We start from the raw sequence: 23575 nt of genomic DNA, 5'->3' as shown, positions 1-23575 counted from the left end.
TCTCTGTGTGTAACTCTGACTTTCAAATAAATAAATCAGAAAGAAAGAAGGAAGGAAGAAATTGAAGATACAAAAAAATGGAAAAACCTTCCAAGTTCATGGATTGGAAGAAACAATATCATCAAAATGTCCATTCTTCCAAAAGAATTTACAGATTCAATGCAATATCAATCAAAATACCAAAGACATTATCCTAAGATCTAGAAAAAATGATGCTGAGGGTGATCACTGATGTCATATAAGAGTGTTAATTGTTAAATTAACAACAAAAGTCACTGTGCACTTACTCCCCATGTAGGACCTCTGTCCTTAAAGAGTTGTACTATGAGAATTAACTGCAAAACTTGTTCTCAAACAGTACTTTGTACATTGTGTGTGTGTGTGTGGGTACAAACTGTTGAAATCTTTACTTAGTATAGAGTTGGTATTCTGCATATAAGCTTAATTTAAAATGAATCTTAGGAAGAATGGGATGGGAGAGGGAGTAGGAGGTGGGATGTGAATGGGGATGGGACGGTGAGTATGGGGGGAAGAAACACTATATTCCTAAAGTTGTACCTACAAAATTTGCATTCATTAAATAAGAGCTTTTTAAAAAGGCAAAAATAATAAATAAATAAATTTTTAAAAAACAATGCTGAAATTCATGTGGAAACGCAGGAAACCTTGAATAGCTACACCAATCTTATACAACAAAAACAAAGCCAGAGGTATCACAATACCAAATTTAAAGACATACTACAAGGCATTTATAATCAAAACAGCTTGGCAATGGTACAAAAACAGATGGATAGACCAATGAAACAGATTATAAATGCCAGAAATCAATCCAAACATCTACAACAAACTTATATTTGATCAAAGAGCTAAGACCAATCCCTGGAGCAAAGATAGTCAATTCAAAAAATTATGCTGGGAAAACTGGATTTCCACATGCAGAAGTATAAAGCAGGATCCCTACCTTACACCTTACACAAAAATCTGTTCAAATTGGATTAAAGACCTAAATATATAACCTGATAACATCAAATTATTAGAGAGCATTGGGGAAGCCCTGCAAGACATTGGCACAGGCAAAGAGCTCTTGGAAAAGACCCCAGAGGCACAGGCAGTCAAAGCCAAAATTAACAAATGGGATTACATCAAATTGAGAAGTTTCTGTACTGCAGAAGAAACAGTCAGGAAAGTGAGGAAGCAACTGACAGAATAAGAGAAATTATTTGCAAACTATGCAACTGAAAAAAGATTAATAACCAGAATATATAAGGAAATCAAGAAATTCCACAACAAAACAAACAACCCAGTTAAGAATTGGGCCAAGGACTTAAATAGACATTTTTAAAAAGAGGAAATCCAAATGGTCAACAGACACATGAAAAAATGTTCAGCATCACTAGCAGCAGGAGAATGCAAATCAAAACCACAATGAGGTTTCACCTCACCCCAGTTAGAATGGCTTTCATACAGAAATCAACAAACAGCAAATACTGGCAAGGACATGGGGAAAAATGCACCCTGGGAATGTAAGCTGGTAAAACCACTATGGAAGACAGTTTAGAGATACCTCAGAAATCTGAATATAGTCCTACCATATGACCCAGCCAGCCCACTCCTGGGAATTTACTCAAGGGAAATGAAATCAGCAAATAAAAGAGTTATCTGCACCACCATGTTTATTGCAGCTCAATTCACAATCACTAAGACATGGAATCAACCCAAATGCCCATCAACTGAAGACTGGATAAAACAATTATGGATAAGTACTCTATGAAATATTTCACAGCAGTAAAAAATGAAATCCAGTCTTTTGCAACAAAATGGAAACCATCATACTTAGTGAAATAAGCCAGTCCCAAAGGGTCAAATAACAAGTGTTCTCCCTGATCTATGATAACTAATAAAGCACCTAAAAGGCACTCTGTAGAAATGAAATTGACACTTTGAGAAGCAATGACTTACACAGTCCTTGTCTTGACTATTGAGGAGCAGGGTTTCTTTTTTCCTTCTTAATACTATTGGTTTAACTCTACTTAACATAGAATTAATTATATGTGTATAAAGTCAATTGAAAATAGATCCCAGTAAAAAATAAGAGTGGGAATAAGAGAGGGAGGAGGAAGTTTATAACTGTAAAGCTGTATAGTTCTGCATACATTCCTATGGACTTACTTCTAAGGGCACAGTTTGAAAACTTGCCATGGGACCCCAAATCCCATTAAGCTGGGTGGTAAAAATGCTATCTTAAGTGTTAAAGTAATCATATAGGTAGGATTAAGTGTTAAAGGGGCCAAATAAATAAGATCAAGGGTCTAGGAATAATAATAGATAGAATTAAAAAGGAGAGAATGTTCCAACATGGAAACAGTCCATACAGCAGACTCGTAGAATGACAATCACTCCAAACAAAACTCTGACCTCAGAATCAGCCCTTATGCATTCTGTTCTGGCTGAAAACCCAATGAGAGCACTTCAGGCATGGAAAGCCAAGATGCTGTGGAAAAAAAAAAAAAAAAGTCCTACATGAAGGATCTCTGTGAGTGAGACAAAAGTGGAAAGAAGTAGTCATCAAAGAAGATGGTACTTTTCTCTGAAGGGAGGAGAGAACTTCCACTTTGCTTATGGTCTTTTCTGAATACTGCCAGGGATTGTGAACTCAAAAGGCTTCCATAGCCTTGGCAGCTCATGTCAAAAGCTTCAATTGATCATTGACATCATACATAAGAGTGTTAATTGTAAAATAACAACAGGAGTCACTGAGCATTAACTCCCCATGCAGGACCTCTGTTCTCGATGAGTTCTATTATGAGAATTAGCTGTAAAACTTGTTCTCAAACAGTTTGTGGGTGTGTGTGTGTGTGCATGCAAGTTGTTAAAATCTTTACATAGTATACAGTTGGTCTTCTGTGTACAAAGTTAATTGAAAATGAATCTTAAGGGAGAATGGGACTGGAAATGAGAGAGGGAGGAGGAGGTGAGGTGGGAGTGGGGGTGAGAGGTCAGATATAGTGGGAAGAATCATTATATTCCTAAAGCTGTACTTGTGAAATTTGTACTCATTAAATAAAACATTTCTATGGAGGAAAAAAAGGTAGGTAGATAGATAGATCGTTGAGGCTATGGTTTTAGCCTGTTCCTCTCCAAATTCTTAATATTAGGAATTTAATCCCCAGTGTAACAGTGCTGGGAAATCAGACCTACTAGGTTATTGAGTGTTGAGGGCACAGCTCTCATGAGTGGACTAATGTGATTATCGTGGGAGTGGACAGGTTGTTATGAAAGTGAATCCAGGCTGGCGCCGCGGCTCAGTAGGCTAATCCTCCGCCTGTGGCGCCGGCACACCGGGTTCTAGTCCCAGTCGGGGTGTCAGGTTCTGTCCCGGTCGCTCCTCTTCCTGTCCAGCTCTCTGCTCTGGCCCGGGAGTGCAGTGGAGGATGGCCCAAGTCCTTGGGCTCTGCACCCACATGGGAGACCAGGAGAAGCACCTGGCTTCGGATCAGCGCGGTGCGCTGGCCGCAGCGCAGTGGCCACAGCGGCCATTAGGGGGTAAACCAACAGAAAAAGGAAAACCTTTCTCTCTGTCTCTCTCTCTCACTGTCCACTCTGCCTGTAGGTAGGTAGGAAGGAAGGAAGGAAGGAAGGAAGGAAGGAAGGAAGGAAGGAAGGAAGGGAGAAACTCCTCAGCCTCCTTAATCAAACGACCCAGTTCCCCTAGTAAATTCCCTCTTGTGGATCTGTGAATGGTGTAGTGATTCTCTCTGGAGAACTGTAAGAAAGAAGGAAGGACGGGAAGGGAAGGAGGGGTGAGGACGGTGCAGAGGCTGAAGCCAGGAGCCCAAAACTCAATCTGTGTATCCTACATGGGAGGCAGGGATCCAACTACTTGAGTCATCATTGCTTCCCAGGGTTTGCATTAACAGGCAGTGCTGGCATCAGGAGCCAGATCCAGAACTCAAACCCAGATACTCTGATGTGGACATGGATCTTTAAACACAAGGCAAAGCATCCACCTCTAAAATGTATTTCTTAGGGGCTGGCATTGTGGCACAGCAGCTTAAGCCACCACCTGCAGTGCCACATCCCATATGGGCACTGGTCCCTGCTACCCCACTTCCAATCCAGCTCCCTACTAAATGCACCTGAGAAAGCAGTGGAAGATGGCCCAAGTGCTTGGACCCCTGCACCCATGTCAGAGACCCAGAAGAACCTACTGGCCCCTAGCTTTGGACCAGCCCAGCTCTGACAGTTACAACCACTTGGGGAGTGAACCAGCAGACAGGAGATCTCTCTCTCTCTCTATCTCTATCTCTCTCTCTCTCTCTTTGTAACTCTGCCTTTCAAATAAATAATTCATGAAACTCATTCCTCTCTGCTTGGCTAAGTAGTCTACCCCAAAGCAGGATTCTGATTCTGGAGAGAATGCTTTAGGTTAGTTCAGAGAAGATGTTGGCCACTGAGGATGGCCTTTTCCACTTGGGAGAATTATTAGAGGCTATCCCTCTCCATAGCTTCTCAATTCTGTGGTCTCCATCCCTTCACAGCATGGTTGCCTAGCAGTATTGAATTCTACCTTCATTTTTTTAGCAGGTGAAGAAACTGACAGCGAAGATAAATGGCTGAAATGAGATTGAAATCTAGCCCTTGTGACTTCTAAAGCCTAAACTGTTTCCTTTAGATTAAGAAAATAATCTCTTGTTGGATTTATATCAGTTTCTTATACCATATGAAGCTAAGGCACAGTAAGTGAAGCAAGCATGCGTTAGCCACAATTTACAACGAGGAAACTCAAAACCAGCATGGCTCCAGGTCTCATCTGAGACCATGATATAAAGAGACCTACAACTAAAACCAAGGCTCAGAAGGCCCAGGGGCCTAAGTTGCTTTGGGTTCTATAAGCTTTAGTCTGGGGTCAGTGCTGTGGCGTAGCCAGTAAAGCCACTGCCTGCAGTGTCAGCATCCCATATGGATGCTGTTCCACTTCTGATCCAGCTCTCTGCTATGGCCTGGGAAAGCAGAAGATGGCCCAAGTGCTTGGGCCCCTGCACCCATGTGGGAGACCTGGAAGAAGCTCAGATTGGTGCAGTTCCGGCCATTGTGGCCAACTGGGGAGTGAACCAGCAGATGGAAGACCTCTCTCTCTCTCTCTTTCTGCCTCTGCCTCTCTGTAACTCTGCCTTTCAAATTAATTAATTAATTAGTCTCACTGTAGTTAGAGAATGGATGTTGGTCTGAATTTCAGTCAGAGACCAATGTGTAAGGTCCGTGAATGGCTCGTTCCCTGAAAAAGAGACTTCCAATCTCTTCTGACTCAACTTGCTGGCACCCGCCTTCATTCTCACACCTCATTTTCTCTGTACCCACGATGGCTACTTGACAGTGTTGAGATAGACTTCCAGATCATACACACGGAGGAGAATTACAATCAATGTAGAAAAAAACGCAAACTGGCCAGAGTATTGTAAACTCACATGCCCTCATAGAACTTGACCTGGGAAGATTCTCCACAGACAAGAATTTAAGAATTAAGTTGTCTGAGTCTGTTTGGGTAGATTTGTCTGCTGAGTCCTCACGAGTTATCAGAAAATCCAGTAAAGCAAATTCCTATCTTCCCTTCGGTTTGGTTTTATTTTGTTGTTTTGCTTTGTTAAATGAGGGGTAGAGGCAATAACAAAATAATAAATTAAAAAATTTATTTATTATTTAATAAATAAAATAAATATTGTGCTGCATGAGAAAATGAACAGCAATTTTTCAGGTAGGTAGACCCAATTACAAAATGCAGGTGATATGAACGTGGGCACATAACTTAACTTCTCTGTCCCTGTTTCTTCAGCTATAATGATTAGATACAATACGTTCTTTAAGAGCTCAAAGCTGGCAGGTGTGTGACACACATGAAAACACTACACCCAACACAATCATTGCCATGAGGCAGACGAGGCCTGGGCTGACAAGAGGCTGGAAACTGTTTTAAGATGGCTCAGGTGAAGAGAACTCACTGACCTGGGGCTGTCTAAGGAAAAGTTTCGAGCCCAGCAAGGTCTGGCTTAGTTTGTCATTTATACTCCACGGGCATGACCTGGAGCCCTACAAAGGCAATGGGAATGTGTGGGTTCTGGAGATACTCACATCAAGTGGGGACCAATTTGATTCCAAACTCATCCACACTGAAACAGCCTCGAGAAGAGATGGCACCCCTGGGCACCAAGGTGCATTGTGAGAAGGAGTGGCAGCATTCTGCATGAAATAGGAGCCAGGAGCTTCTTCCGGGTGTCCCACATGGGTGCAAGGGCCCAAGCATTTGGGCCATCCTCCACTGCCTTTGCAGGCCTTTAACAGAAAGCTGGATCAGAAGAAGAGAAGCTGGGACTCAAACCAGCCCCATATGGGATAAGGAGGGAGCTGCACAGGCATTACCCGCTCTGTCACAGCACCAGCCCCTGAGCAATGTTTTGAAGAATTGGATTTTGAGGATGTGTGGGAGGAAGGAATAGATTTTAAGAAATTTGCAAAGAATCCCACCCACAAGTGACCTTTGACTAATAAGAGTTTCGATAAATAGGAGTTGAAAACCTGAAATGGACAACTACCAGAGATAAGTTAGTGATCTCACTACACAGGGAGTTCAGGGTAAGTTTTGTCTTGATCAAATGGATCTTAAAGGAGTAAGTTAATAGTGGAAGAGGCTGCCATTGTCATCCACATCTGGATGTTGCTGTCTGCATTCCTCTGCTGAGCCTACATCTTTGTAGCAGGCTTATGCTGAACATTTGCGTTTAATGGTGGAGACAGTGTCAGAGGCCAGAGAAAACTGACTTCCCTATTCTCTTCTGTCTTCTTCCGTGACTCTACAGCCTTGTCTTGGTTTCTAAGCAAAACCTGGAAAAACCTACAAAAAGAAGTGTTTTCTAATCTATCTATAAATAATACAGAAAATATTGCTTTTAATTTTGGTGAAGAAAATCTATTTTGAGTAGTTTATTTCAATAGAAATAAAATGTAAATTTTGTTTAAAAATGGAAAAAAGAAAAAAAGAAAGGAAAAAACAGCCTTAGCCAGAGCCAAGAGAAAAAGGGGCCAATTGCCCAGAAAGAGGGGCCAGCATAGACCAGGAATTTGTCAGGGCTAAGAAATGGCCCCAAAAAGAGATCCATATCAAATCCCTGAAATCAATAAATGTGACCTTACTTGGAAAAAGCATCTTTGCAGATGTGATTAAGAATCTTAAAAAGAGGAGTTTATCCTGAATAATCTGGGTAGGCCCTACATGTAACCGCTTGTATCCTTATAAAATAGACCCAGAGAAGGCGATGCGAAGATGCAGGCAGAGCTTGGAGCAATGTGACTCTAAGCCAGGAAACACCACAAGTTCACCTGAGCCTTTGGAGGGAGGGAGTGCTGTCCTGCCCACGTCTTGATCCCAGACTTCGTATCTAGAACTGAGGGAATAAATGTCTATTGTTTTAAGTGGTGATTTGTATCAGCAACGTCTGTAAACTGCTACAGCCCTGGACAAGGTTTGGGGTTTGTACAGAGTTTCAACCCAAAAACAGAAGTGCAGTTTATAGGTACACTGGAAGCCATCATACAAAGGCTTGTCTGACGTTTTGCACACTGGATACCAGACCTAGGCTGTCCAGATCAATTCTAGATCTAAATATGTTGGGGGAAGGGCAAATCTTGGGTTGGCTTGGGGCTGGTGGGGTTGGTTCATCCTGCAGGGGCAAGATTTCAGTAGTCACATCCAGGCAGAACCAAAAGGAACCAACAGAGCAAGCAGTGACGTCTTTGGCAATAAATGATAAACGTCTCCTTGAATTTGGCTGCATGTAATCAGAGATGACGTCAGTTTCAGAAGGAAAAAAAAAAAAAACACTTCTGTATATGAAAACATACTGCTGCTTCTGCGGCCTGGGGAGGCCAGTCCCTTCCTTCACAGACCAGGCACACGTCAGCACTGGGGCAGAGGTGAGTGCAGGCCTTGCCCTCAGGGGGCCCACCAGCTGCCCGGGCCCTCCTCTGTGGCTCTCATAGCCCCTCTGGAAGTGAGACCTCCTTGTATGCCCAGGGAGACCCCTTCTTCAGCTGAGAGTTTCTGTGGCTTGAACAGACCATTGTGTACTCGTATTTGAAAGAAAGAAGGATTGGAGAAAGGAAGAATTTAGTATCGCTACAGGAACACTTCTGACACTCGAGTCTGAGAATCCACCTCATTATTAGGATACAAGAGGAATCCCCTGTCCTCACAAAATCACATCAAAATAGGGTGTCCTTTTTAAATTTTTATATACTTTAATTTTATTTGAAAGGCAATGAGATAGAGGGCTTCCATCCACCAGTTCACTCCCCAAACACCCACAACAGCCAAGGCTGGGCCAGGCTGAAGCCAGGAGCACAAACTCAATCCAGGTCTTCCACAAGGGTGTCAGGGACCCAAGAACTATGGGTGCCATCTGCTACTTCCCAGTGTGTGCATTATCAAAAACCTGCATTGTAAACAGAGGACCCAAGATCCAACCCAGGCACTTGGACGTGGAATGAGAGTGCCCCAGTCAGCACCTTAACTGCTGCACCAAATGCCCACTTCAAACAACAGTTTCAAGTTGGATATTCTCAAAAGCCACACCTTCCCTCCCCCACACTTCCTAGGTACTGTCAGAGCACACACATGTCAGCCCTGGTGCCCGCCTGCAGAAGCTCATATCCTCATATGTAATAGAAGATCTAGACAGGGCCACTAATCTACAGTTGTGGGTGCCTTGGAGTGACACGGAGCATCAGTCAAAGAAATTGAGAAGAGGAAATATGGGAGGCATGGAAGGATTCTAAAATACGGCAGTGCGGTATTAAATCTCTATCATCCATCTATGCCTCTGGAGATAGTCTTCCCCAAAATAACCAGCATGAACATGAAATAAAGCAATAAATGGTTGCCATAAAAATCTCAGAATAATCAAAGAATTTCTAAATTATTTCACCTCTCTAGCTTTGATTGCAAATGAAAAGGTGTATACATAATCAAAGTCCCTTCTAATCCCCAAATATTCTCTGGGCAGTTCATTGTAAGGTGGATACCAACAAGTACCTTTATTCAGGGCTGTGCAGGCCAGCTACCTTGTGGGAAGGTGGAGGAATAGTGCCATCTGGTCTACCTCAAAACTCAGGGACCTCCCTAAGAGTCTTTGTTGACAGTGGAGGGGAAAGGAAGGCAGATGGGCAACAAACCTAAGCCCAGGCCTGGGCTTAGAGACATTTGAAATCACCTCCGTCAATTTGTTCTTACTTTGCTTTCATTATAACCCCTGGATGAAGATCCTGTTCTCCCATATTTCCCCAATTCATCTTTTTTTGGGGGGGCTGGGGATCAGGTTTAACTTTATTGAAGTTAAAAATCACAAAGCAAAAAGTGATATGAAAGAAGACAGAGAGAAGAACCATAGAATGGAAGGCACATTTTCACATTAAAGCCAGAAACGGGTTGGACTACTGACTCCTCAGAGGCTTGACAGGTCTGAGCCACAGACATTAGCACTTGCCCCTCTGGCTGATCTGTTTGTTGGTTGCTATGTGGATGGTGATAAAATATCCATTTGGGTGGGGTCAAAATTGTATAGCACATCTGCGAATCCTGGCCCTCTCAACAAATGACTATAGTTCATAGGCTTCTCTGCTGTCAGAAGCTGCTTCCCAAATACCAACTTTGAACCTAGCCCTACCATATGGACACACGGGGTCAGTGAAAAATGGGCGTCCGAGGGGCCCCAAGACACGAGAAAGTCTGACGAAAAGTGACAGGTTTGATCCAGGCTGCCGAAGAGAAATGTACTGAGACTAGAAAGAGTAGAGACGCACGCCTTCGGAACGTGTCTGTGGATGGAAACACGCCCCGAACAATGCCTGCGAGAGCCCCTGGCGGCCGTGCTAACCCTGGCATTGTGATCACGAAGAGGCTATGCTCATTTCTGGCACCTAACATCGGACACATTGACAGCAACAGGGTTGATGGAAGAGGAAAGAATCTGTTTTGCAGTTTTTTGTTTTTTTTAAAAAAAGTTCTCGGATTTCTCCAGCCATTTGAAATCACGCCAGAGAAATACTTGATTTCAGCATTCTTAACCTCTCTGCAATGATGCCGCAAGTGGTGTCCCCCACATGTGATGATGTCTTTCAGAGCCAGAGTTTTCTCAAGATGTTCCAAGCCTGCAGGCTCCTGATCCTTTTTCAAATTACCAAGATGATAGTATCCCAGTGAGAGTTGTGATTAGTCTAAACTCTCCACAGCTGTGAGAGATGACTGTACAAATTCCAATAGAGAGTCTGCGTGTTCTGGACTGAATTTACCTACACGGCATCGAGGCCTAACTCAGGGACTGTTTGAAAGGACCGGGGCTGCCACAGTGCTTCTCCATTTTTTTCTCAGCATCAGCTGCTCGCAAGCTTGCAGCTGGGCCCGGAGGATGCCCCCCCCGCTTTGCCCACACCAAGGTCACTGCCCAGCAGTGGGGATTTATTCAGAAGGCCCGCGCCCTGTGGGGAGAGCAAGCGGGCTGGGAAAATTCAAGCTAAGTACATGGGAATTCAAAGAGGCCTTGCGATTCATTATGTGAATAGGCAGGAGGATTATAAAACACCTTGTAACCGAGGGCTTGGCCCGGAGCTGCACAGGACAACAGAACCAGCTGCATCACCGCCTCTGACTCACTTCGGAGAAGGCAGGCTCAGAGGTTCTTCAGTTACTGGGAAAAGCCGAGGCTCTGTGCTCTTAATTGGGACACCTCTTCCTTAAAATACTTCCTATGGATACTACATGTGAAAATACGCAGTATACCCCTTCTACTGTGTTTAATAGTTATATGATCTGGAGGCACTTGCCACTTGTTTCTGAAACAGCTAATACTTGGCATGCTTTCAAAGACTGGGATTTAGGGGATAAGAACTCACACCATTGTTGATGCACATTAACAATTACAGAGATTAAAAAATAAGATCATTCCCTTTAGAAAACAAATAGAAAATACCAAAGATGTATATAACATGTTTTTGAAAATTGTATCTACTAATATGATTTGCACGAATGTAGAGTTGTCTAAAGCCATGTCTACCTTCGTCGTATACATCCATAGTTCAGAGTTCTCTAAAGTATGCCCTGCTATCACTCCCGATGTCTGGAGATGTTAATAATGCACAATTATCTTACAGTTTATCTCCAGCATACACATATGTGCCACACTTGTGTGATGCCCGGTATTTCTTCTTGCACACTCTGAACTTGATTTAGTTTTGTCAGAAGCAAATCAGGAGAACATGATGGGAGTCAGGAGACCCACCAGAGAGTTGAATGAGCTGTAAATGAAATTCTCCAAATATGAGTGCCATAGATCTGAATGATCTATGTATGGAATTTTATTAAAATGGAGGTGAGGATGGGAAGAGGAGGAAATAGACTCCAATTTTTTCTTAATATTCACACAAACACAACACACAAAAGAAACTTTTCTTCTTTTATCTCTTTACAATCTCTTGTTGCAAATTTGCACGCAAATAGATTCTTTCAACTACTAGTATGTATTATCTCAGATTTCATCTTTTCTAGGGAAAAATCATTAAGCTAAGCCTGTCAAACTAATGACAGCTACGCCTTACTTCCTCTGGAACCGCTGTTCGGAGGGCAACTTTTACATGTCTTCCTACTGGAAGCCAGTTCCAGGTGCAATCAAGTTGCGGGTGAACAACAACAACAAAAAAAAAAGGTGACTGGTAAGTCATACAAAATGCCAGAATTCTAAAACAAAGCTGGAGGGACAATCATCAGAATACAGGAAAGAGGAGTGTGGCCTTGCTAGGACTATCCACAGTTGCTCTGTAGGTAACATCAGTGCTGTGCCAGCTGGTAGATATCCGACAGCCAGCTTTTAGGGAGGAAACGCTGTCCTCTGTAACTTTGCAGTTTCCCAGGTGTGAATCCACATGGCCGAAGGCAGCAGCGGCATCAGCGAATGAGAAGCAGAGCAGACACACCACAGCAACCCCGGGATGCGCGCGGTATTTCAGCTACACTAGACGTCAATAACTTCAGCCGCATAAAAAACAGTAAAATGTAGCAACACAACCAACACGCGGCGAATCTGGAGCAGCACTTTAGTTTTAATGTAAGAGTGTACCTTTTCAGAATGTAACTTTTAACCGTGGTTGTAGCTAACACCTGGCTCCTAAACACGCAAATGCAAAGTGGGCTCGCTCCTACGCGCTACTGCGCGCTGCTCCTCGGGGACATTCAGGATACGTGGGATACAGAAACGAAGTTCTTAAAACTCTCTTCTGAGTTTGCAAGGGTGCGAGCCTCTTTGCTCCCGCTTTGGAAATAGCGCAAGGCACCCGGGAGACCGTGGAGAGAATTTAGAGCAAGAACGACAATCCTGAGCCTGGCATTTTTATCACTTTCACAACAGGGCTTTCACAGCACGGCGGGGTCGGGGATGGGGGGCGGCGCTGGTCTGACCCTGCGTGGTGATTTAAATCTGCAGGTAACAACCTTCCGATGCCTAGGCCTTCTCGTGGGAGCCGATTGCCTAGAGAAAGGCGCAGGGGTGGACGGGCGGCCACGCGAGGAGGCCTGGAGGCCGGCCAGAAGCCCCGCGGCTCCCGGTTCCCTCCGGGACACGGCTCGGTCACTGTGCAAGCTGCAGGTGTGTGGCAGTCCCGGCTTGCTTGCTCTCTCGCTCGCTCCCTCTAGAGTTCCGGCGAGAACTCGGGTTTCTTTGTAATGAAATAAAAAGGGCTGGACAACATACGTTCTGAGTCCTTCAGACAGCGAAAATCATTAAAATAGTTGAGTCATAATATTTAAACGGATTCGCATCAGATAAACCAGCGTAGTAATGTTTTTCTCTAGAACCAAACCACCCTATTACTCCCGCAGACGCTGCTGCCAGAGTCTACATAGATTCTCGCTGCTAAAATTTCCAACAGCAGTAGTCGTGGCCGAGTGGTTAAGGCGATGGACTAGAAATCCATTGGGGTCTCCCCGCGCAGGTTCGAATCCTGCCGACTACGGTAGGTTACAAGTTTTGTTATACATTTGTCGTTTTTTTCTTTAGAGTGTTACCTTCCGACCCCCACAGATTTTTTTAACAAATTTATGAACGGTCAGAACACAATATAGATCCAAACGAAGCAGTTGTTAAAAAGGGAGCGAGAGAGTTTGCCTGTGGTTACTGCTTCGGTCCGGAAGGGGGAGATGAGAAGGGAAAGCCAGATTACTCTTAAAGGAAAAAAAAGCAAAGCGCCGCGAGGTCACACAGGGTCGGAGAGCTCGGAACCCTAGCCTCGCGGAAAGCCTCGCGTTGTCCGGGCCTCGCGGACGCACCGCGTCTTTCTACCAGAGCCCCTCGGCGCCCGGAGCTCCCAGGCCTCGCGGGTTTCTCGGGCCGCCATGAACGGCGCGCGCCTGCGCGGAGAGGGCGGGGCGGGCGCGCGCGACGGGTCCTCGCGTTGCCGTGGAAACCAGCCGTTGCCGCTGCGCTGGAGCTGGGGAAAGACGTGACGCTTCAAGATGGCGGAGGACCTGGACGAGCTCTTGGATGAAGTCGAATCCAAGTTTTGCAGACCTGACCCCCTGAGACTGGGCATGGGCGAGGTGCCCAAAGGCTGCGGCGGCCTCACCCACAGCGGCGACCGGAACCGAGCCGAAGCGAAAGAGAACCTCAGGTTAACTGGCGGGAGGGATGCACCGCTCCAGGCCCTAAAGCTGCCCCTCTGCCCCGTACCCAAAAAAAAAAAAAAAAAAAAAAAAAAAATCGTGTTGAGACCTCCTCCCAGCACTGGGACGCTGACTCTCAGTTCCCTAGCCACCGGGACGGTGCACACCTCCACTCCGGCATCTCTTCCCTCCGCCCAGACTCCGCCCCCGGGCTAGCCCGGGAGCTTTGGTGCGGCCGATGCCCCGCCTCTCAGAGCCCCCGACCCTCACCCATTCAGTCCTGGGGTCGGTGCCTGCCGGACAGCCCTGGAAGCCTTGCTGAGGTTGGGGCGGGGGCGCGGCTCAGGCCGATCCCAGCCGGGTGTGGCCTCTGGCCGGGCGCCGGGAGGGGCCCTGACCCCACTGCACAGGCCATTCCTTGTTAAGGAGGGAGAAGACGACTCCGTTCTATCCCGAGATGAGATGCTTGGGAAAAGTATTCGTTGTGATCGTCATTTGTATTAGCCCAACTACCGTCCCTCTCCCCGTGGCTCCCAAGTCAAGGTTCCAGCGGAGTGCAGGCATCCTTATGGAAATGTGGGGACATGTCTTAAGTCTTTTGATCCAAAAATCTACTTTTCAAATTTGCCAGTCTTTTTACTTGGCATCATTTAAATAACAGGCCACCCCCCTTTACCTCTTATTGTCCGCCTCAACCCTAAAAAAGATCAAACCGTATGCATCAGAGTAAGTATGCCTTTCAGCATGATGAGGTGAGAGATTGTGCAGCGATTCGGGAGAATCTTTGGGAAATCGCCTCTTACCTAGACTGTTTGGGAAACAGTTGTGAATGGCACAGAGGCAGCTCTGCGTCAGTCCAAGAATGTCATTCTTGTTAAGCCGATGGCCGTGGTTTGGTTTGGTTTCTTCCGTGTAGGAGTCTGTGGTTAACCAGAGGTGTTCTGCAACTCCATTGCTACCCACTTCATTGGACTTCCATCCTGTGACACTTGTTTCCAAAAATTCTCTCAGAAGATAAAAAACATTGATTCTTAAAGGAGTTCAGAAAGAGAACTTCTAAAAATCAGTTGAGTCCTGAGCAGCAGTTTTAAAAATAAATGTAGGGCCAATTAAAATTACAACTCTGAAGGGAAACTCATTTAGCTGAATATGTAAATATCACACTCATTAATTGTATTCATTGTATGTGAATATCTGGATGCTGGAATTCTTTATGTAACCTTTGCCAGCATATCCATCATCCCTATTCCACAACAATGTTAACTTTGAAAAAAATTTTTAAACATTTATTTATTTGAAAGGCAGAGGGGGGAGGAGGGGGAGAGAGAGAGAGAGCTCTTTCATCCACTGGTTCACTCCCCAGATGGCCTCAACAGCCAGGACTGGGCCAGTCCGAAGCCAGGCGCTTCTTCCAGGTCTCCCAGGTGGGTGGCAGGGGTCCAAATATTTGGGCCATCTTCTGCTGATTTTCCCTACCAGGGAGCTGGATTGGAAGTGGAGCAGCCGGAACTCGGCTTAACTCGGTTAAGCAGTGGCTTAACCCTGTGCCCTGTAATACTGGCTTCTGGAATTTCTTTTGATTTACTTTATTCCTTCCTTATCAAAGGACTTAATGAGAAAGTTTTCCAGAGCCCATTTCAAGAGAACCAGTATGCAGAGGAATAGGATTTTTTAGAGTAGGTGGCTCAGAAGGGAAAGCGCTACTTCTGTAGATCCTCTCCAAGCATAGTTTATTTCATGACTGTTTTTGCACTACTAAAATCCACCCATAATGCTTCTAGTACCCCATCCTGCTGTAGCACATTGGATTTTTCAGTGCTATATTTATAAAAGCTGTCATGAACCAATACTGTTGTCATTTATGCTAAAACTTCTCACCTGACAAGTTGTACATTGTAAGCTGTAAATTATGCAAAACACAGCAACAAGGGCCCTAAACCTGATATCAAGTAGAGACCCTACCTGGTTTATAATGCCATGCATCAAAATTTTGCCTGAGCCAAAATTGATATTTAAAAGCTGGGAAATTATTTATGCTGTAAATTTACTGATAGGAGACTACCTGGCGGTTGTAATGACAATATAACTAAAGAATTAAATGCTGAAATTGCCTCTTAAAATGGTAGCTCTGCAAGTGATACAATACATGATCATGCTACTCTGGATACCAGGAATAACTGCTGATGTCAGTCGTCCAAACATGCATTTTGTTCAGGTGTTCAAAATGATAGAGGAATGTGTGATTCATTTTTATTAAAAGGCTGATATGCATTGAGTAGAAGAGTTGTAGGAATAAAGTGGTTCAGGATGATATGGACAGGAATATTTAAGATAGTGTCATAACTTCTCAGATAGCAGCTATCGTTATAACAACAATAATGGCCACCATTTATTGAGTCCTCTCTGTATGCTCAGTCTTAATATGTGTAATTTCACTTAATCTCCTCCCTCACAAAATGAATACTCTTGTCTCCATTTCACTGATCAAAAGCAAGGCTTAGAAAACAGTTACTTGCCCAAAATTATGTCTAAGTTTACCAACACATGGTAGTAAATTTATATGTGTGTATACACATTTTTATATTTACTTGTAGATTTCATATGTTTATATTTCCTTTATTTTGAAAATACCTTTTATTTTCAGCCAAAACTGTATGTTAATCAAGATTAGAATTTAAGCAGATTTAGGGAGTAAAACAGAGTTTATTAACATGGGATTAAGAAGATTACTTTATCAAAAGACCAAAAAGATGTATTATTCTTTCCCGCAAAATTGTGAGTTCTCAGGAGTAGGCACAGTAAGTTAAATTACCACTTGGGACATCTGCATCCCATTCAGGTTGTGTGTGATTCAAGTCCTGGCTGCTGATTCCTGTCTTGCTTCCTGTTCTTGCACTCTCTGGGAGTCAGCAGGTGGTGGCTCAAGTACTTAAGTCCCTATCACCTGGGTGGGAGACCAGGATTAAGTTCCTGGCTTCTGGCTTCATCTGCCCCAGCCCCAGCAATTCCAGGTATTTATTTTAGGGAGTGAGCCAATGGATGAAAGATTCTCTCTCTCTCCCTCCCTCCCTCCCTCTCTCTCTGCCTTTCAAATAAATAAATCTTTTTTTTTTTTAATAAATCTGAAAAATTCAGTTCTAGGTGCCAGCACTGTGGTGCAGTGGGTAAAGCAGCCACCTGCAGTGCCAGCATCCCATATGGGCACCGGTTTGAGTCCCAGCTGCTCCTCTTCCCATCCAGCTCTCTGCTATGGCCTGGGAAAGCAGTAGAAGATGGCCCACCTGCTTGGGCCCCTGCACCCACATGGGTGACCAGGAAGAGGCACCTGGCTCCTGACTTCGGATAGTGCAGCTCTGGCCGTTGCGGCCATTTGGGGAGTGAACCAATGGAAGGAAAACCTTCCTCTCTGTCTCTCCATCTCACTGTCTGTAACTCTCTCAAATAAAATAGATAAAATCTTTTAAAAAATGAAAAAAATTGAAATTAAATGAAAAAGAATCAGGATGTCATAAAAAACACAGGAGGAAAGCATTTCAAAATGACAACTTAGCAACCTGCTATCACTTAAGAAACTGTTTTCCAGCACTGCCAACTGCTTCTGAAAAATTAAAGAGGATTGAAACTGAGAAAGACCATTGAGTATAATGATTTGGACAGCAGTGACTTGTCAGAGGTGTTTCACTACAGCTGAAGGATGTAGAGGCCGGAGATTAAATATTATACCTGGAAGCAGTTTTCAGTAGTCATCTAGGTAGTATTTTTTAAACTTTATTTTCATTTTATTTAAAAAGCAGAGAGACAAAGAGAGAAAAGTCTTCCATCTGCTGGTTCAGTCCCCAAAAGCTTGCAATAGCCAAGATTGTTAATACAAGCTTATTTGACCAGACTAAAGTCAGGAGCCCAGGTCTTCTAGCTGGTGGCAGGGACCCACATACTTGACCCGTTACCTGCTGCCTCAGTTTCAGCCTTTTTCTCCCACTACTTGTATGACCTTGGGCAGGTTTCTAAATCTGTTGGTGTCTTTTTTTTTTTCATGTATAAAATTGTGATAACAAAGATATCCCCATGTAAAATCTTAGAGCGGTAGCTGGCATTTAGTAAGTATTCAATAAATATTAGGTGTTAAATAGGAATTCTGAACAATGAGTTTGTATTAACAACCCAATGATGACTGTGTCTGCAGAAAATAAAGAGCTGAGATATTCTAACAAATCACATGTTGGGTTTTTTTTTATTCTGTTGGTTATTTGATTACACAGCCTTTGTCTTCTCTAGTAAAGAAGTAGGGTTATTTTTTGTATTCTCTAAATAACTGCTTGATGTAATTTAGGAAAGCATGTGCCCAGTTTTCTCTCAAAGGTAACATATAGCTCTGAGTGTCCGAAGTACGTAATAGTAAAGTACACGTGTGAATCTGAACCTGAGAGGCACTAAGTGCCCTCATATATCCCAGCAAACTTAGGCCAGGCTCATGGCGGGAAAATGATTAATATCACACTTATCCTTCTGTTATCAACTCCAGTCATGGACTTCAGACAAACTCTTCTGATGCTGATTTCATCTGCCTTTAAGTTTCAGATGGGATTTTTCTATGTGTGTTTTCTTCTCAGATCAACAGAAGCGTTTAAAAAAGAAGATGATCTTGACACTCTTATTAAGGAAATATTTGAAGAGCCTACCTTTGACAAAAAACCCTTTGTAAGTTAAGTATTACGAATATGCAATCATTGTTTATTTTTTTTTACATAACTTTCATTAAAATGCTAAGTCTCCTTAAATTCTTCCCAGGCTTATCTGTTACAGGGTTCTTCAGTACAAATTTGTCCACGTGCTCACTTCAGATCAGACATTTGATCAACATCATTATAAATGAATGCAATCATTGTTTAAAATAGTCTTAAAGAATATACAAGTAGCCATCCATAGTCCTTTGAATTTTAAGAAATACAATTAGTAACAAAATTATTCCAGGTAAAGCCTTCAGAGAAATAAGTATTAGAACTTCTCAACATGTTTCCCTGTTCATTTCTCAGCAAGAATAAGGAGATTGAAAAGCTGTTAGTGTAAAAGTTAACCCACAGATCAAGTTGATTGCTAATATTTGTTTGTACTCTCGAAGAACACTTTTCTAAAAGATCAGAAACAATGTGCTTAGCACATCAGCTGCAGTGCCATTGCTGCTGTCTCATTAGCTGATGACTAAATTGTTAATATTTTAATTTTTTACATTATAAAGCATTTTTAAATGTTATGTATCTCTTGACTTGATAAAAAGTTCATAAAATAATATAAGAGCCATAAAACATATCTTTATGTTTTACTATAATTGCTTCTCTGGACTTTTTCTTAACTAAAAAATTGAGATGTAAATCTCTCCAGGTCCTATTCTTGCTTCCTTCCCAAAATTAACCTCTCTCCTAGCCATCCATAAATTTATACTTTTATTATATATGTATATAGCCATAAACAATTTTAGCTGTAGGTAGTAAGCCACTCTGTGACTACCAGGATGTATCCACTTCCCTAAGAGAGACATGTAGATTATGCCCTGTTTGCTACAAACAGTGCTTCCTGAGGTATCTTTACATGTCTTCTGCCTACATACAAGAGTTACTCTAAGAAGTATAAACCTTGAAGAGGAATCCCTAGATCGTGAAGTGTGCTCATCTCCAACTTTTTACCCATTGCCAAATTGTTTTCCAGAGTGGCAGTATCATTTGTGTTTTTCTAGCAAGTGGTGTATAGGAAGTTATATACTTAATTCTTACCAGTTTGGTTGCATGTGAAACATATTTATTAGATTTTAAAGAAATACACCAGGCCGGCGCCACGGCTCACTAGGCTAATCTTCTGCCTAGCGGCGCCGGCACACCGGGTTCTAGTCCCGGTCAGGGCGCCGGATTCTGTCCCGGTTGCCCCTCTTCCAGGCCAGCTCTCTGCTGTGGCCAGGGAGTGCAGTGGAGGATGGCCCAGGTGCTTGGGCCCTGCACCCCGTGGGAGACCAGGAAAAGCACCTGGCTCCTGGCTCCTGCCATTGGATCAGCGCGTGCACAGGCCGCAGCGCGCCGGCCGCGGCGGCCATTGGAGGGTGAACCAATGGCAAAGGAAGACCTTTCTCTCTGTCTCTCTCACTGTCCACTCTGCCTGTCAAAAAAAAAAAAAGAAAAGAAATACACCAGGGGCAAGTGTTGTGGCAGAGGGTTAAGACACCACTCAGAACTCCTGCATCCTATATTGAAGTATCTGGGATCAGTATTGCCTATGCTTCCAATCCAGCTTCCTCCTAAAGCGCCTGGCAGGCAGCAGATAATGGCCCAAGTGCTTGGGTTCCAGATACCCATGTGGGAGAGAGAGAGTTCCTGGCTTACGGCTTCAACCTGGCCCAGCCCTGGCTGTTAGTGGCATTTGGGGCAGATGGAAGATCTTTCTGTCTCTCTCTGTGTCATGTTGCCTTTCAAATAAACAAACAGATCTTTAATAAGAAAAAAAAAAGAAAATGACCAAGTAAAAATTTATCACAAAAATATCTAAGAAATAAACATAATACTGAAGGTTTTTTTTTTTTCTTTTAAAAAGGTAGAGAAGATTAAAGCAAGACAGAAGACTGTGGGTTGAAAATCTAAGTATTGCTGATATTAAGGATATAGAGAGGGTGCACTAATATTTCTTTTTTTTTTTTTTTTTTTTTTTTTTGACAGGCAGAGTGGACAGTGAGAGAGAGAGACAGGGAGAGAAAGGTCTTCCTTTGCCGTTGGTTCACCCTCCAATGGCCGCCGCTGCAGCCGGCGCACCGCGCTGATCCTGGCAGGAGCCAGGAGCCAGGTGCTTTTCCTGGTCTCCCATGGGGTGCAGGGCCCAAGCACTTGGGCCATCCTCCACTGCACTCCCTGGCCACAGCAGAGAGCTGGCCTGGAAGAGGGGCAACCGGGACAGAATCCGGCGCCCCAACCGGGACTAGAACCCGGTGTGCCAGCGCCGCAAGGTGGAGGATTAGCCTATTGAGCCACGGCGCCGGCTGGGTGCACTAATATTTCTGTCAACCAGACTAAAAGTCAAATGACTACTAAAGACTTTAAAATCTGAATTTCTCTAAATTTAATATTTTCATTCATCTGAATTATATTAAAAAGCTAGTGCCCAGTTGATTAATATTTCATTTTTCCCAAAAAAAAAACTTTTATTTAGTGAGTACAAATTTCATAAGTACAAGTTCAGGAATATAGTGATTCTTCCCACCATACCTGCCCTCCCACCTATACTCCCACCCCGCCTCCTCCTCCCTCCTCCATTCCCAGACCCATTCTCCATTAAGATTCATTTAGAATTAACTTTATACACAGAAGATCAACTCTATACTAAGTAAAGGTTTCAGCAATTTGCACACACACACACACACAAATACACACACAAACTGAGAACAAGTTTTACAGTTAATTCTCATACTACAACTCATTGAGGATAGAGGTCCTGCATGGGAAGTAAGTTCACAGTGACTCCTGTTGTTAATTTAACAGTTAACACTCTTATGTATGATGTCAGTGATCACCCGAGGTTCTTGACATGAGCTGCCTAGGAGAGAAGGAATCGTTGTTCTTTCCTTTGGTTTGGTGTCCTGGGTACACTCTGCTTTGAGTTGGCAGCTATGATATATGGTCCCTCATACTTTGATAATATACCCAGTACTTGAAACAAAACATAGAAATGAAAGAAAAATAATTCCTCAAATGACTGATCCTTAGAGATAATTATTTAGAAATCCTCAAAATGAGAAAATTAGCATATATATGTATATGTATGCTTCTTAAATGAATATTATCTTTGGAAGCCTTTTGAATCCACAGTCTCCCTCACTATTTAGACAAGGCCATAAACAAAGTGTAAGTTCTCTCCTTCCTTCAGAGAAAAGTACATCATGGCCACTTCTTTCCACAGGGGTCTCACTCACTGAGATCCTTCATGTAGGACATTTTTTTGCCATGGTGTCTTGGCTTTCCATGCCTAAAATGCTTTCATGGGCTTTTCAGCCAGACCAGAATGCCGTAAGGGGTGATTCTGAAGTCAGAGTTTTGTTTGGAAAGATTGTCGTTCTGTGAGTCTGCTGTGTGGACTCCTCCCATGGTGGAACATTCTCTCCTTTTTAATTTGATCTGTTGTTACTATCAGACCCTTCATCTTATCTATATGATCCCTTTAACACTTAATCCTATCTATATGATCACTTTAATACTTAATATGATCCCTTTAACACTTTTTTTAGAAAGATTTTATTTAACAAATACAAATTTCATAGGTGTAGCCCTTGGAATATAGCAGTTCTTCCCCCCATACACATCCTCCCACCCCCACTCCCTCTCCCATCCTATTCTTCATTAAGATTCATTGTTAGGCCCGGCGCTGCGGCTCAATAGGCTAATCCTCTGCCTGCAGCGCCAGTACACCGGGTTCTAGTCCTGGTCGGGGCGCTGGATTCTGTCCCAGTTGCCCCTCTTCCAGGCCAGCTCTCTACCGTGGCCCGGGAGTGCAGTGGAGGATAGCCCAAGTGCTTGGGCCCTGCACCCCATGGGAGACCAGGAGAAGCACCTGGCTCCTGCCATCGGATCAGCGCGGTGCACCTGCTGCAGTGCGCCGGCCACGGCAGCCATTGGAGGGTGAACCAACGGCAAAGGAAGACCTTTCTCTCTGTCTCTCTGTCTATTCTGCCTGTCAAAAAAAAAAAAAAAAAAAAGATTCATTTTTAATTAGCTTTATGTACAGATCATCTTTATACCAAGTAAAGATTTCAACAGCTTGCACCCACACTAACACACAACATATAAAGTACTGTTTGAAGACAAGTTTTACATTAATTCTCATAGTGCAACTCATTAAGGACAGAGGTCCTACACGTGAAGCAAGTGCATACTGATTCCTGTTGTTGGTTTAACAGTTGACACTCTAATTTATGATGTCATCCTCTTCAGTCCACAAACTCTGACATTATTGAGACAGGGCTGTAATCAAAGTGGAAGTTCTCTCCTCCCTTCAGAGAAAGATTCCTCCTTCTTTGATGGTCCCTTCTTTCCATTGGAATCTCACAGAGATCTTTCATGTAGGCCATGTTTTGTCACAGTGTCTTGCTTTCCATGCCTGAAATGCTCTCATGGGCTTTTTAGCCAGATCTGAATGCCTTAAGGGCTCATTCTGAGGCCAGAATGCTGTTTAGGGCATTTGTCATTCTATGAGTCTGCTGTGTGGCCTGCTTTCCATGTTGGATCATTCTCTCCTTTTTAATTCTATCTATTGTTATTAGCAGACGTTTGGTCTTATTTATGTGATCCCTTTGACACTTATTCCTATCTTTATGATCAGTTATGCACTTAAAATGATCACTTTAACTAGTAAGATGGCATTAGTACCTGCCAACTTAATGAGATTTGGAGTCCCATGGCAGGTTTTTAGCTTTACCTATAGGGGTTAGTATGAGGGAACGTGTGCTGAACTGTGCATCTCCTCCCTCTTATTCCCACTCTAATTTTTAACAGGGATCCATTTTCAATTGGATTTAAACACCTAAGAATAATTCTGTGTTAAGTAAAGAGTTCAACCAATGGTATTAAGTAGAAAAAGAAAATACTGAAAAGAATAAAATAGTAAGCTGTTCCTTGACAAGGGCTGATCAAATCATACACATTTTAGAATATTTTCTTTATGTTTTACTATGGAAAATTTGATTACAATATGTTGTGGTAAAGATCTTTTCTGGTTATGTCTATTAGGAATTCTGTGTGCTTCCTTTACCTGGATGTCCTTTTATTATTTTCTTTTCTGTTATTATTTCACTAAAAAGGCCTTCTAATCCTTTCTCTCTTTCCATGCCTTTAGGAACTCCTAGAACCCGTA

The 23575-nt window shown here is 43.3% G+C and overlaps 1 protein-coding gene and 2 non-coding genes across 3 annotated transcripts in view; 2 read left to right on the top strand and 1 right to left on the bottom strand.

Annotated features, from left to right (window-relative positions):
* Positions 1 to 12968: 12968 nt before the first annotated feature.
* On the top strand, positions 12969 to 13050 carry TRNAS-AGA (transfer RNA serine (anticodon AGA)). The gene has a single exon. It is a non-coding gene; the product is annotated as a tRNA-Ser (tRNA).
* A 401-nt stretch (positions 13051 to 13451) lies between these two features.
* Positions 13452 to 23575, top strand: part of CFAP418 (cilia and flagella associated protein 418) — a 31176-nt gene continuing 21052 nt past the window's right edge. The window contains exons 1-2 of the mRNA XM_002710701.5: positions 13452 to 13704; positions 18307 to 18394. Of these exons, the coding sequence (XP_002710747.2) occupies positions 13550 to 13704; positions 18307 to 18394 (243 nt within the window). The 5' untranslated portion in view covers positions 13452 to 13549. The remainder of the gene's footprint in view (positions 13705 to 18306; positions 18395 to 23575) is intronic.
* LOC127490877 (small nucleolar RNA SNORD78) lies at positions 18502 to 18565 on the bottom strand. The gene has a single exon (XR_007919266.1). It is a non-coding gene; the product is annotated as a small nucleolar RNA SNORD78 (small nucleolar RNA).

The sequence above is a fragment of the Oryctolagus cuniculus genome, chromosome 6 (genome assembly GCF_964237555.1).
Source record: "Oryctolagus cuniculus chromosome 6, mOryCun1.1, whole genome shotgun sequence".
Classification (NCBI taxonomy): domain Eukaryota; kingdom Metazoa; phylum Chordata; class Mammalia; order Lagomorpha; family Leporidae; genus Oryctolagus; species Oryctolagus cuniculus.
This window is presented reverse-complemented; position numbering and strand designations above follow the sequence as displayed.